The following is a 14,289-nucleotide window of genomic DNA, read 5'->3' as shown; positions in this document are numbered from 1 at the left end:
AAACCATATAACTTGCCTCTCAAACAGTTTCTAGTATTATTTTCCATTTTAGAATTGAGGAACTGCTGACTCAAAGTAGTTGACTTACCTAGGACTACACATCTAGGTCTCAAATGTCACAGTCAGGACCCATGTGTATATATATATGACTTGTGATTATTAATCTATCCTGAGAAAGGTAACATAATGAATTTTTAGTGGATACTTAACTAGGATCCAAGTTTCTGGTATCCTGGCCTAATGTGATGTGTGTGTGTGTGTGTGTGTGTGTGTGTGTGTGTGTGTGTGTGTATGTTTGTGTGTGTTGTATATTGTCCATGAACCATACCATGTGGGCAAAGTCAGTCATGTATAAGCTTGATCCAATGGTGTATGCTTATATTTTATTAAGTATTTTCTTAGTCTTGGGCTGGAGAGATAGCTCAGTGGTTAAGAGCATTTCTGTTCATGTAGAGGACTCAGATTTGGTTTCCAGCACCCACAAATATCCATAATTCCAGTTCCAAGTCATCCAGTGACTTCTTTTGACTTTCATTGATACCAAGCAATCACAAAGTACATATGCATACATGCAGGCAAAACATTCATACACATAAAATAAAACATCAATAACTCTTCAGGAAATATAGTATCTTAACAATAAAAGATGATATGAGATTTTGCATAAAATTATTTTTAAAAACACTGAATCCACTCACTTTAAATTTGTATTGTAGAGAGGATATTTTTAAACAATGGAATCCTCGACATGATAAAATTTTGAATTGCTGATGTTGATTTTGTAATGGAATCAAAAAAAAATTGAAATTAGTGGTGGCATGCAATTCCATTGAGTACACTATATTTAGACACATTGCTTTTTGTCAGAAAAGGTGATGAATCTAGTGTGATACAGATACACATATGCATGCAACAGCAATTAATGGAAGAAGAGTCCATTTATTCTAAGTAGCACAAGGATAAGTATATGAAAGTGTTTGGAGGGAAGAAAGGAAAAGGAGAAATGTTGTGTAGCATGAGTCTTAAAAGTTCTTATTAATAAAATCAAACCCGAGGCCAGTTATTGGGGTCAATGCTGGTAGATCAGAGAGACAGAACAAGCCACAGCTATCTCACCTTGCCAGTTCCTCAGCTGGTCCTGTTTCCTCAGACTGGAAGCCTCTGAGTCCTCATCCAGAAAGAATCTCAGCTGAACTGTGTTGCTCCAAAGCCTGAAAGCTTAACCAGCCAAAATGCCTAACCAGCCAAATGCTTAACCAGGCAAATGCCTAAACAGCCAAATGCTTAACCAGGCAAATGCTTAACCAGGCAAATGCTTAACCAGGCAAATGCTGCTAGTTTCTGGTCCTCACGCCTTATAAACCTTTCTGCTTTCTACCACCACTCCCTGGGATTAAAGGCTGCTTTCTGGGATTAAAGGTGTGAGTCCACCATGCCTGGCTGTTTCCAATGTGGCTTGAACTCACAGAGATCCAGAGGGATTTCTGTCTCTGGAATGCTAGGATTAAAGGCGTGTGCTAACATTTTCTAGCCTAAGTATCTTGTGGCTTTTCTGTTCTCTGACCCCAGATAAATTTATTAAGGTACACAATATTTTGGGGAACACAGTACCACCACAATGTTGTAGTTAAATTTTAATCTCAAAAACAAACAAAAAAGATTTATTTATACCTTAAGAAAAAAGAACACTGCTGTAACAGCGGCAGTTGAGATTTGCCTTAGCATTAGAATACTAGACACTAGCCTAGTAAAATTAGACCCTGAGTTTGGTCCCCAGCATCACACACACACACACACACACACACACACACACACACACACACACACACACACCACACACACACAAAGCTGGAAAGTGTAGCATATTCACAAACTGTTACAGGCACCCTGGAACCTTTCTAGTCATCAGTAATACCAAGGCAATAAGGTAAAACTCACCTTGTAAATAGAGTCATCATTGTGCCAGCCAGTAGAAAAACTGCCTAATTAAATCACAAATCTAAGTATACTGGATACATGATATTGTACTGTGTCAGTCAATCAAACAGTACATTTACATCTGCCTCCTGGAAAGATATACAAGAATAGTTGCTCTACTTTCTTGGACCCCATTGTTTACAACTAGTTTTACAGCTAGTTTTATAACCAGATGAATTGATCTAGAATCTTTACTCCTTTTATTTTTCAGAGAGACAAAAAAATTCAGGAAACTATCTCCTTAGTTTCTCTTCTCTTGGAACTGGAGAAATTTTCTTTTGAAACATTTTAAGCAGTCTTACATATATGTGACATACATACCCCAGTAGACATTTTTCCCATGTAGACAAGTATTTTGGGGGTGGTTTTTGTGCAAGGTCAGACAATTAGTAAGTGGCAGAACTTGGACATAAAGTAGGGTGTTACTCTAAACTACACACTTCAGTGCTGAAACCTACTTTATTTTTCAAATATTTATACAAGTATATATTTGTGTATATATCCACTAACTTCTCTCTTTCTGAATCTGTAAAGTCTATGACATTTCCACGATTTTCTCAGTGGATGAATTTTTTTCTTACGCATAGAAAAAAGCTGAGACTTAGGGGAAAGAGGTCATCATATGACCCTCTAATGGCTTTAAATGACATAAAGTAATAGATTCATATTCTTTACTATGTCAAAACAACCAATGGTGAACACACTGAGTTTTATGAAGCAATGCATTATAAGATTATATGCTTTCAACTACACTAATTTATTGTTTTAATACTTTCTATTTGGTTATCTGGATCTACCTATTGTGTATTTTATGATGGAGTAGCTGCAACATTTGAGAAAGTAATTATCTAAGTCCTATCATCAAAGTAGCTTTGCCCTTTCATAGACTAACAACTTTCTGTGTCAAAGTCTTCATGAAAGAGCATGATTGGTAGAGACCTAGGAGACTGTAAAATGTGGAAGAAGAAATATGTTCTACATTAGTGGGAAGTATTACATTAGATATCTGAATTTTCAGCCTTGACTCATCTCTCCTCTTCTAAGATGACAATATAATCACTTGAGTTATTTTTTAATATATGTTATTTTATTTAGAACTCCCACCCTTACATTTATTACTGACATATGGTACCACAATCATGAACGTATTGAAAAAGTCTGTGTCTACATCATTTTTGGTTAGGAAAAAAACACTTCAAACTTACCTCCAGCATCACTAAATCATTTATCTATAAATTTACTTTTCTGGTTGGGTTTAGAGTACTTGTATCTACTAAATATTAGATAGTCAAAGAATGCTCCATGGAATAGAAGCATGGGCATCACATGGAAAAGGCTTAGAAACTGCAATTCTCTGGCCCCACTCCAGACAACTTTCTCACCATCTGTATTTTAGCAAGATCCCCCAGGTGGTCTATATTCATGTTAACATCTGGATCAAAACCAGAATTCCTTCACTACCTAGACTTTTTTTTTTTTTTTTTTTTTGGTTTTTTTCGAGACAGGGTTTCTCTGTGTAGCTTTGCGCCTTTCCTGGAACTCACTTGGTAGTCCAGGCTGGCCTCGAACTCACAGAGATCCGCCTGGCTCTGCCTCCCAAGTGCAGGGATTAAAGGCGTGCACCACCACCGCCTGGCGCGCCACCACCGCCTGGCTACCTAGACTTTTGAGAGCTGGTGATCATAGACAAACATTTCTTCTTGTCCACTTTCACAAATGTAGAGAAATATGTAATCAAAATATTTTCCATTGTACATTACCTGACTAATGTATATCAGCTTCCTTCCATCACGAAGTTTATATTGTTTCATTAGAAGGATAGCTATAGTTATATAATAAATTAAATTGTTGAGTCTGGATGAATCCACTTACTTTGATAATAGAAATGGCTTCATTATTGAAATAATACTTAGCCTTATTACTTGACTCATAAACAGAATCAATAAAGTCTCACAAAATGCATATAGCTAGATATATTGGGGCTCTGTCAGCATTATTCAATGGAGAAACTAAACAGTTTTCTGTTTGTTGCTTAGGTGTAGTACCATAAATTTAGTGGTTTAAGAAAATATAAATTTGGCATTGTAGAGAACACTATAACCCCAGCACCTGCAAGGCAGAGGCAGAGGCAGAAGATACACAAGTTTGAGGCCAATCCTGGCTTTTTTAGCAAGATCTTGCCTTGAAAAAAAAATGATGATGTAAATGCACCGTGTTATGAAAGGGATAATTATCAAATATGTCTCACTGGATTTTGACAGTAGACTTTCCATTTTTTGCAACTCTAGGGACGAACCCATTTCCTTGCTTCTCTCAACTGTTGGAAGTTATCCACATTTCTTGTCTTATAGCCTTTTTCTATATTCAGAGCTGGCAATGTTTGATTAGTTCTCTGACATTTCACCATTCTTGTTGCCATTATGGCTCCATCTTCATATTTAAGTACCCTTGTTATTACTACATTTAGTCCACTCAGATAATGTGGAATTATTTTATTTATGGTCATTGACTACTGATATTAATTCCACCTGTAACCTTAATGTACTTTTACCATGCAACCTAACATTTGCAGGTTCCAGTAATCAAGGCACAAACATCTGTGTTTGTGATGGAAGACATTATTTGGCCTACTATAGAAACTGGTAACTTTTTTGAGACACAAATGATGTTAACACTTAATCTTGTTATCTTAACGTTGAGGTGATTAAGTAGTGGTGTGGGTTGAATTGTGCTGACCACTCATATGTCAAAATTCTACTCCCTAGCATCTCAGAATGAAGTTTAGTTGTGAATGAAGTCACTGTGGATGCTATAAGTTACATAAAGATAAGTTCATACTGAAATAGAAGGGGCATGTAATCCATTATGACTGGTGTCCCTGTAAAAGAGAGACATACTAGGTGAATGTCATGTGACTATATATATATATATATATATATATTTACATATATATATTTACATATATATGTATATGGTATCAACAAACCTTGAAGAGAGACCTGGAACAGGTCCTTCCCTCACGTTCTTCAAAAAGAAAGAACTAACTTAAGATTATTTGGAGGGTATGGTTCAGTGCAGTCCTAGTATGTGCAAGGACCTGAGTTCCATAGGGAACACTTCTCTCTCTAAAAGGAAGCAACATCCTAACACCCTTATTGCAGACTATCAATCACATAAACTGTGACAGGATAAATTTCTACTGTTAAAGTTACCCAGGGATTTTTTTCCCACTTTGTTAGACCAACTTTAACAAACTTACTTACTGAATATTGTCTTTAGGATATCCAAAAATATTTATTTAATAATGTGTTGCATAATACCCCAAGTTTTTACAAAGTAATCTAGACATTAAAGAGCTTATGATGTGAATTAGATATTTTTGGTAAAATAAGTTCTGAATATGTTACTGTATATCTCTGATCTTTAGTTTACAAATGATGCCACAATTTTTATATTTACTATAATATAAGTTTACATCTAACTTGTAAATTCAACGATTCTATTAGTTTACTAACTTATTAAATCTATGCATCCATAGAAAGTACCAAGTGCATGTCAACTCCTGAAGCTTCTATAAAGCCTTTCTTCAGGAAGCTATCTCAACTGGATCTGTCTGATCACTTTACTGTTCACTTTCTAAGCTTCTACTGTCCATGGAAGTGTAAACATTGTACTGAGAAACATTATTCTTTGGAGTCTCTTGACCTTTCCTTAATCTGTTTAAGATTCATTTTCAAGCATGACATAGGGGCGCACACCTCTAGCCCCAGCACTTGGGAAACTGAAGCAGAAGGATTGTGAGTTCAATAATGATTACTTGGGCTGCCAAACAAGATTGTTCTCTGAAAACAATACACACACACACACACACACACACACACACACACACACACACACACACATCATTGTAACAACAACAAAATATAAGTTCACAAACACAGCACATTAATGGTATATACGTAAAGTATATACTAAGATATTTTGAAAATGGCTTCCAGATTACCTACATTAAATATGAATGATAAGACAATAATTGCTGGATATGGTCAAGATCAGATCATGGGTAGTATATTGTGTAGATTCAGATCTAGTATGATTGCCACAAAAGAATAAAATTATAATGAAAGAGTCAGAAAACATTTCAGCTGTGTAACAGTCATTCCTACTGTTTCTCATATCTCTGTGATAAAATTAGCTGAGCGAAAATGCCAAGAAAAGCATTATGAGTTAATATTAATGCTATTCTTTGATTACATGCATGATAATAGCTTAGCAATAACATGCATGCTCAATTGTAATTCTACAAGTTTGCCATAGGTACTGAAGTAAGTTAAATGACTTACTTTCAAATGACAAAACATGATTTTTTAAAATTTAGAAGTTTTATTTCACTAATCATAAAAGAAAATGCCATGTATATACACAATACACAGAGAGATAAACACTTCTGCCATGTGTACATACACAACACACACACACACACAAAGATATGTACTTCTTTAGGGATGTAGCTCAGTTGTTAGAGTGCTTGGTAGCATTGATAAGGCCCTAGATTTGATATCCACCATCACATCAAAGCAGGTCTATTAGTGTGTGACTATAATTTCAGCACTTTGGAGGTAGAGAGTAGAGGAACAGAAACTCAAGGTCATCCTTGGCTACACAGCCTGAGCATTAGAAAAATAAAACAAAACAAACAGAAAAGAGGTGACTTCTTTACCCATGATTATTTAGTTTGGGACTGTTCTCTTATGAGGCTTTTAAGTAATAAAACATTTTCTCACTTTATTAAAAGTGTTTATGAAGATGATTATTTGTTATTTAAATGACAACAATTATATGTGTAATTATATATTTGTGACCTACAATATTTAGAGAGACACAATCTCTCTATGTATCCCAGTTTGAACTCTAGCTCATGGTCCTCTTGCCTTAACCCCCCAAAGTGCTGGAATTAAAAGTATACACCATGGCATCTGGCCAATGTGATATTCTAATATATGCACATAGTGGATGGCTAAATAAAGCTAATGAACCTACATATTACTTTTGTTCTGAGAACATTTATAATCTATTCTTCTATCACTTTTTAAAGTTATTCCATTATTATTAACTACAATCATGCTATACAATAGATTTCTTGAAATCACTCCTTTTATCTAACTGAAATATAGCCTTTTACCAATATCTACCCACCATCTACCCATCCCCAACTTTGGACAACCGTCATTCTGCTATGATTTTATGAGTTCAAACTTGTTTGGATTCCATATAAAAGCAAAATCATGAAGTATTAGTTTTCCTATTCTTGGTTTATTTCACTTAGCATGATGTCCCCCAGTATTATCCATGTTGTTGCAAATGATGAGATTTCCCTGTGTTAAGGCTTAAGTGTATGTCACTGCATACTTCATTTAGACATCCATTTAGAGACACTCAGATTGAGTCCACCATATCTTGGCTACTGAGAATAGTTCTATAATGACAAAGAAGTGCATATATTAATTTCATTTCCTTGTATAGATGCTCAGTAAAGGTATTGCTGAATCATACAAGAGTTCTATTTTTAATTTTTTGAGGAACTTCCATACTGTATTTTATAATAGCCATACAAATTTAACCCTTTACCAACAGTTTGCTTGAGTTCTCTTTTCTTTGAGGGAAATAAATCTGTTTCCAGTAGTAGGTAAAAATATGTGTTTATTTATGTATTGTTTGTCCACTATTTATCTGTTTGCTTATGCAATGTTACCTACTTACCACTAGATGGCGTGCTTTGAGGTACTCTTCCTAAGTCGAAAAAACAGCTTGTGTACATTACATTTTCCCCCTAGGATTTTGTAGGATTATATAAAATCAGGAAAAGGAGATATAAGAAATCAGGAGTAAAAATGTGGATAGTCCAGTTCTTCCTATCAAGACAAAGACAAACCTATCCTTAACTCGTAATATAAGCTGTGAAAATCTGATTTAGTAAACATTAAAAGAATATTTAAGGAAAGAAATATGACACTAACCTTTTTTTTTTTTTTTTTTTTTTTTTTTTTTTTTGGTTTTCCGAGACAGGGTTTCTCTGTGTAGCTTTGCACCTTTCCTGGAACTGACTCTGTAGTCCAGGCTGGCCTTGAACTCACAGAGATCCGCCTGCCTCTGCCTCCCAAGTGCTGGGATTAAAGGCCACCAATCAATAAAATTTTCTTCTCGGAGTAGGGTAAGAAGTGAAATTGAAAGCCGGGCGGTGGTGGCGCATGCCTTTAATCCCAGCACTCAGGAGACAGACTCAGGTGGATCTCTGTGAGTTCGAGGCCAGCCTGGTCTAGAGAGCTAGGTCCAGGAAAGGCGTAAAGCTACACAGAGAAACCCTGTCTCAAAAAACGAAACAAAACAAAAAACAAAAAAAAGAGAAATTGAATGGTGTTATATGGATAAACATATTCTCAATATGATACAAGGTGGAAAGATTTTACTTTCATTGTTTTTTTTAGGCATAATAATGTAGAAAGAAGCATAATTTAGTCATGAAAGATGTATGAATCAAGGTGCTTGATTAATTTATCAGGCTGTCCTATGAATCACAAGATAGTAATTTCCTGTTATTCTAGATGTGGGAGGACTGTAGATTTGTTGTATGAAATCAGTGCTAAAGATACAAGGAAATATTCATATATTGGAAACTTATTTGTTTCTGCCTTGTGCTGGAGTATCTGAAATTGATCTTTCTCCTTTTTATAATAAGTTGAATATTGTTGTCCAAATATATGAAACATCTTTATAGTTTATAGACAGTTTAATTTTTATCATTAACACGTGATAAGTACAATGTCTTAAAAGCTGATAAATTATTATTGATTGAGCATTTTGAGATCAAGGGCATTTACTTGCTGATGTATTTTTCTCCTTTGGTACAAACATTTCCTAAATTCTTCAGAATTTAAACATTAGAGCTGCACATGGTAGCTTATGTTGGTAATCCCAGCACTTAGGAGGTTAAGGAATGAATATTATCATGAATTTTAAGCTAGGATGACATATATAGTGAGTTCCAGGGTAGTCTGGGCTACAAAGTGAGACTGTCTTCTAAAAGACTAAAAGACTCACATATTAGAAATTAAGCTATAAATGTGGGTATCTCTGTAGGTATGTATATTTTCTTACATATTTTGTAAATCAGGTATACATAAAATGTTCTTGCAATGTGTACCTGTGCCACTCTGAGTATAAATGTAGCTTTATGAACCTGGTAAACATAAGTAATTATACAGAATTTAGGTCAAGACATCTTTGTATTCAGTGGGCTTTGGTACTACTTGCTAGTTCCACAATTTTGGAACAGATAACTGAACTCTTAGACCTAAACATCCTCAACTGGATAGTGGGGTTATAAAACATGTCTCATGATGAGTTTTCTTCACTAAAATACTTGCTAACCTATAATGTGCTATGTAAACTTATTTTAAATTTAAAACATATTTATTTATTTAAGAGGCAGGGTTTCTCAGTGTAGTCTTGGCTATCCTAGAAGTAGCTCTGTAGAACAGCTGTTCTCAAACTCACAGAGATTCACTTGCCTGTCTCCCAAGTGATTGAGTTAAAGGCACACCCAGTGAAAGGGTGTTAATAGCCTTCTCTTAATGTTTATGTAGCTAACTAGTCATTCTGATTGGGAATAATTTAACAAATACTATTTCTTACATTTCAAGGAGGAAATAATTAAGGCACCAGAATGCAGAAGGATTGTTCTAGAAGACTTTTTAAACCACTGTTGTTACTTCATTATATATGTTCATGAAGATTAAAAAGCAACAGGATGAGACTGGAAATGGAAGCTTTTTTTAATGGTTCATATCAAAACTTTAGAAATGCAAGAGTATATGAATGAAGATTGGAAGTGGTGTCATTTTCTTGTCATCTCAGCACTTGGGATTATCCAATTGCTAAAATCCAGAGAGACAGAAAATATGAAAAACAGAAAAAGAGATGGGGAAACTACATTTTATAATTTACAGGGGAATCAGTAAGAATGTGGGACCTCATTGTAAACAAGATACAAATCAGTAAAGCCACCCCTTTTAAATACTTAAAGAAAAAAATAATCTGTGTGCTGGGGATGTTAATAGAGTGCTTGTTAGTAGAGGCCCTGTGTTCAATATCCAGTAGAACATAAACCATGTGTGGTGGAGAACATTTTAAATACCAGCACTCAGTAGGTAAAGACAGGAAGATATGAAGTTCAAGGTCAGCCTCCAAAATGTAACAAATTTGAAACTGTCTCAAAAAACCTGAAATGGTGGCCTACAAGATGACTAAGCTACTTGGCCCCAGCGCAGACCTGACTATCTGTTTCTAGATCCCACAAGGTGGCAGGAGAGAACCAACTCTAGAGAGCTGTCCACTAATCTCCAGGCACATATGGATGGGGTGGGGAGAGCAAGAGGGAGGGGAAAAGAGAGAGAGGAAGAGAGAGAGAGAAATTAAAAAAAACAGACAAGTGGATTGAGGGGGCAGAGGGGAGGTGGGGGAAGGGAATAGGAGGAGAAGAAGGAGGGATGACTTTGGTCGGGATGCAAAATAAATTAAAAAAACTAAACTTCTAAGATAAGTAAATAAATACATACAAGTGCAATGCAATGTAGTCCTTGGCTACAAAGTGACTCCTTGGGTACAGAGTAAGTGCAAGATTAGCCTGGGATACATGAGAATCTGTTTTGAAAAAAATTACCTCAAATTCCTTATCAAAAATGTCAAAGCAAAATAAATGTAGTTCTACTTATGCAAGAGAAAAATATTTCAAAAATATTACAGCAGTAGATGTACACTAACAAGAATATTAAAGAAAGTTCTATATTGAGAAGAGGAAAATGATAGAAAATTGAAATATGGAGTTTGTAATAGTAAAAATAATACTGGAAATAGTACATCTGTGGGTAAAAATGAAAGACCTTTTCCATTTTAAAAAATCATAGTAAGAAAGCACTCTTTATTTTTTATGGAAAGTTATTTGAAGCTTTAAAACTTATTTAAGAAGAAATTTTTTAACAATAAAATAAATGCTGGTGGGGGGAGAAATTACCGGGTATCATTGGAAGATTCTTCTATGTGAAGTAGTAGTATATAACTTAACATGGAAATGAGTTAAAAAAGTGTACCACGGGGCTGGAGAGATAGCTCAGAGGTTAAGAGCACTGGCTGCTTTCCCAAAGGACCCGGGTTTAATTCCCAGCACCCACATGGCAGTTCACAACTATCTGTAACTCAGGTTCCAGGGGATCTGACACCCTCACACAGACCTACCTGTAGGCAAATATCAATGCTCATAAAATAAAAAAAAAATTAAAAAAAATAAAATAAAATAAAATAAAAAAATAAAAAGTGTACCACTGTCTCCAAGGAATTGACTAAAATGAGGAAACAAAGAGAGATGAGTCAATAAGTTAGACTTTCAAAACATTTAATGAATAAAATCATGAAAAATAAACAAAGATTGGAGAGGACAAATAGAAAATAGGAGACACTTAGAAATATTATACACTTAAATTCAACCATATTGATATTTATTTATAACATTTGAAAAACTGTCAAAATATGCCATGTAAAAGGCATATACTGCCTACAAGTAACTCACTTAAAATGAAAAGACCAGACAATTAAATATGAATGAATGAAGATGTACCATGAAAAGAAAGTTGTATTTTATCAATATATTAAATAAAGAGAATCCAAAAAGAAAAATATTATTAAGAATAAAGATGGCCATGCTTATGAATAAATGGATCAATTAATGAAAAGAACGTAAGAATCTTCACTGCTTTTTTTTTATCAAATAATAGTACTCTAAAGTTGGAAACAAAAACAAAAAGGAAACAGGCAATGACACAATTGTATTCTGAGAGCTTACCACCTTTTCTTAGTGTTTGCTACAAACAGAGTCGAAAAGTTAATTACATAGTTGACTAGTACACTCCATGAAACAACAACAAAATGCATGTTATTCTAAGGTGCACATAGAAATTTGATCAGCATGGACCATATTTGGGGATATAAAACTGTCAAAACGAAAAAAATGAACTCATAGAAAGGATGTTCTCTGGTCAGTACAAGAAATTGAAAATTTCAATTTGAAAGAGTCTTTTTGCTATTAGTGCTGAATTTACGGGAAAGGCTAAAAATTCCTTAGCATTTCTTGTTACCAGAATTATAGATGTGTTTGGTGCTCAATCGCTTACATTTGAATATTGGTTATCAGTGGAGAAGTCCTGTTGTTCTTTATAAGGGTCATATGATATTTGGGTAAGTGTAGTGACTGCAGCCAGCCAATAGGAAAATAATCCATCCTATATTTCAAGGGAGGTATCCTTACACTTAGGTATCACCTGCATCCTGCATCGTAGGCTTTTTGCTGTAGGTAGAGCTGCTCAGGAAAAGATCAGAGTGATTATCATATGCATTCATAATTTGAAGTTTTCCACCCTCAAAATCTACCACATGATACCTGGCTTCTAAATCAGGGCAGGTATTCCAGGTATGTGACTTCCATCTTCTGGATCTTCTTCAGCTTGTGGTTGAACCATTTGGGTACACTCAGAGTTGGAAGACATAATAATCAAAATTGTTTTGATGGATACTGTCCCTACCTACTGTTGCAATCATCCTTGAGTGTTTGGTCAAGTTGACATCCACATTACTGAACATCCTTCAGAACTCTCCTTCAGAAAGTTAATGGAGGTCTTTATTTCTGAATGTTCCTGAAAAAACTCTACTATCATTTGTCTTGTGGCCTCTCCTACATTTCATTTTCTCTAATCAAATCTCTTAACAGTTAGTGAAGTGCTTATGTGAGCAAGGAAAAAAAATAGCCCTAGTATACTGTAGTATATGGTTACACTTTATAATTCATTAATTTTTTATTGGATAGATTTGCTATTATAAGTATTCAGAGTAGGGTAAAATAATTTACATTTCTGTATTAATGAACTTGATTGTTTCACTGCACTGTATACCAGGAAAAATGTTTAGTTTAACTGAGGTTGGTTTTTTTGTGGCAGTTTTCCTGATTTTAAAGAATCACTTTCCTCAAGAAAGTCTTTTTATGTGACAGATTTTTAAACAAAAACCTTAAGCTCCCTTAATCAAATTATAAATGTTCTTTATAAAAATACACTACTATAATTCATCCTTTTAAAAATAAAGTTTGACCTGTCATTTACTTGTGAAACACACAAAGTTTTTAGCCCTTTGTATTAAATATCTCATCTATTGGCAAGAAAAGTAAACTTACTTTGTCTAATTTTGATGGTGTCAATTTAATTTAAAAATACAGAGCTTCCACGTAGTTTTAATAAGTTATACTAATTTTAAATTTTCATTTAGATACTATAGTTATTAAAATAATTAGTTTGGCTAGAATTACATAAAGCAAAAGCACACTCACATTTATTAACCCCTTCTATTGGTTTCTAATCTTTAATGAAATTTGTTGAGCTGAGGGTGTTTGTGAACCCTAGTAATTCCAGCATTTGGTAGAAGCAGGAAGATAAGAAGTTGGAGGCCATCCTGGGCTACACGAGATCCTATCTCAAGAGCAAAAACAAAACAAACCAAAAATTAAAAAGAGAGTTTTTGTTTTAATAAATAATGAAACTCCTTTTATCTCAGAATGAGAAAAAAAAGAGTCCCCCTTTGTTTCTGAGCATGGCTTCTGACTGTTAAGACATATGCCAGATGCTTTTTCTGACAAAGCACAGTGAGTGTCCCTGTTGGTAATTGACTGCGTATGGCTAACGCCATCTCTGGCTTTACTAGCCATAAATATTTATTTCAGTGAAAACCATTTTCCTCATGTACTGACACTAACCAGATAAGAGCCTGCCTCTTTTTTTGCTTTTCTTTTTCATTTTCTATGTTTCTGACTTTGAAAGTTGGAATTTGTGCTTTTGTAAGCGAATTAAATGCTTGTCTATATTTTTCAGGGAGAAGATGTCTCCCTTTAACACACCAATTACTGCCCATTCCTGGGGATTAATTCACTTAAATAAAGTGTGCAGCACAGAAGCACTGAAACTGTATCAAGAAGACAAAAGTGTTCAAATTCTACACCTACCAAATTTTTATTCCAATTTTCAGAGTATCTTCTTTTATTTTTAGATGAATCTCCGTTCTGTATTTACTGTAGAACAACAAAGGATTTTACAGCGTTATTATGAAAATGGAATGACAAATCAAAGTAAAAATTGCTTTCAGCTCATATTACAGTGTGCACAGGAGACTAAGCTGGACTTCAGTGTAGTCAGGGTAAGTATTGAGGTCTTGCACTTG

General features: G+C 34.6%; 1 protein-coding gene across 1 annotated transcript in view; it reads left to right on the top strand.

The window, feature by feature from the left end:
* Hdx (highly divergent homeobox) overlaps positions 1–14,289 on the top strand; it is a 115,068-nt gene that overhangs the window by 9,811 nt on the left and 90,968 nt on the right. The window contains exon 2 of the mRNA XM_059251189.1: positions 14,119–14,265. Within this exon, the coding sequence (XP_059107172.1) occupies positions 14,119–14,265 (147 nt within the window). The remainder of the gene's footprint in view (positions 1–14,118; positions 14,266–14,289) is intronic.

The sequence above is a fragment of the Peromyscus eremicus genome, chromosome X (genome assembly GCF_949786415.1).
Source record: "Peromyscus eremicus chromosome X, PerEre_H2_v1, whole genome shotgun sequence".
Classification (NCBI taxonomy): Eukaryota; Metazoa; Chordata; class Mammalia; order Rodentia; family Cricetidae; genus Peromyscus; species Peromyscus eremicus.
Note: the sequence above shows the minus strand (reverse complement) of the source record. Positions and strands in the feature narration are given on the sequence as shown.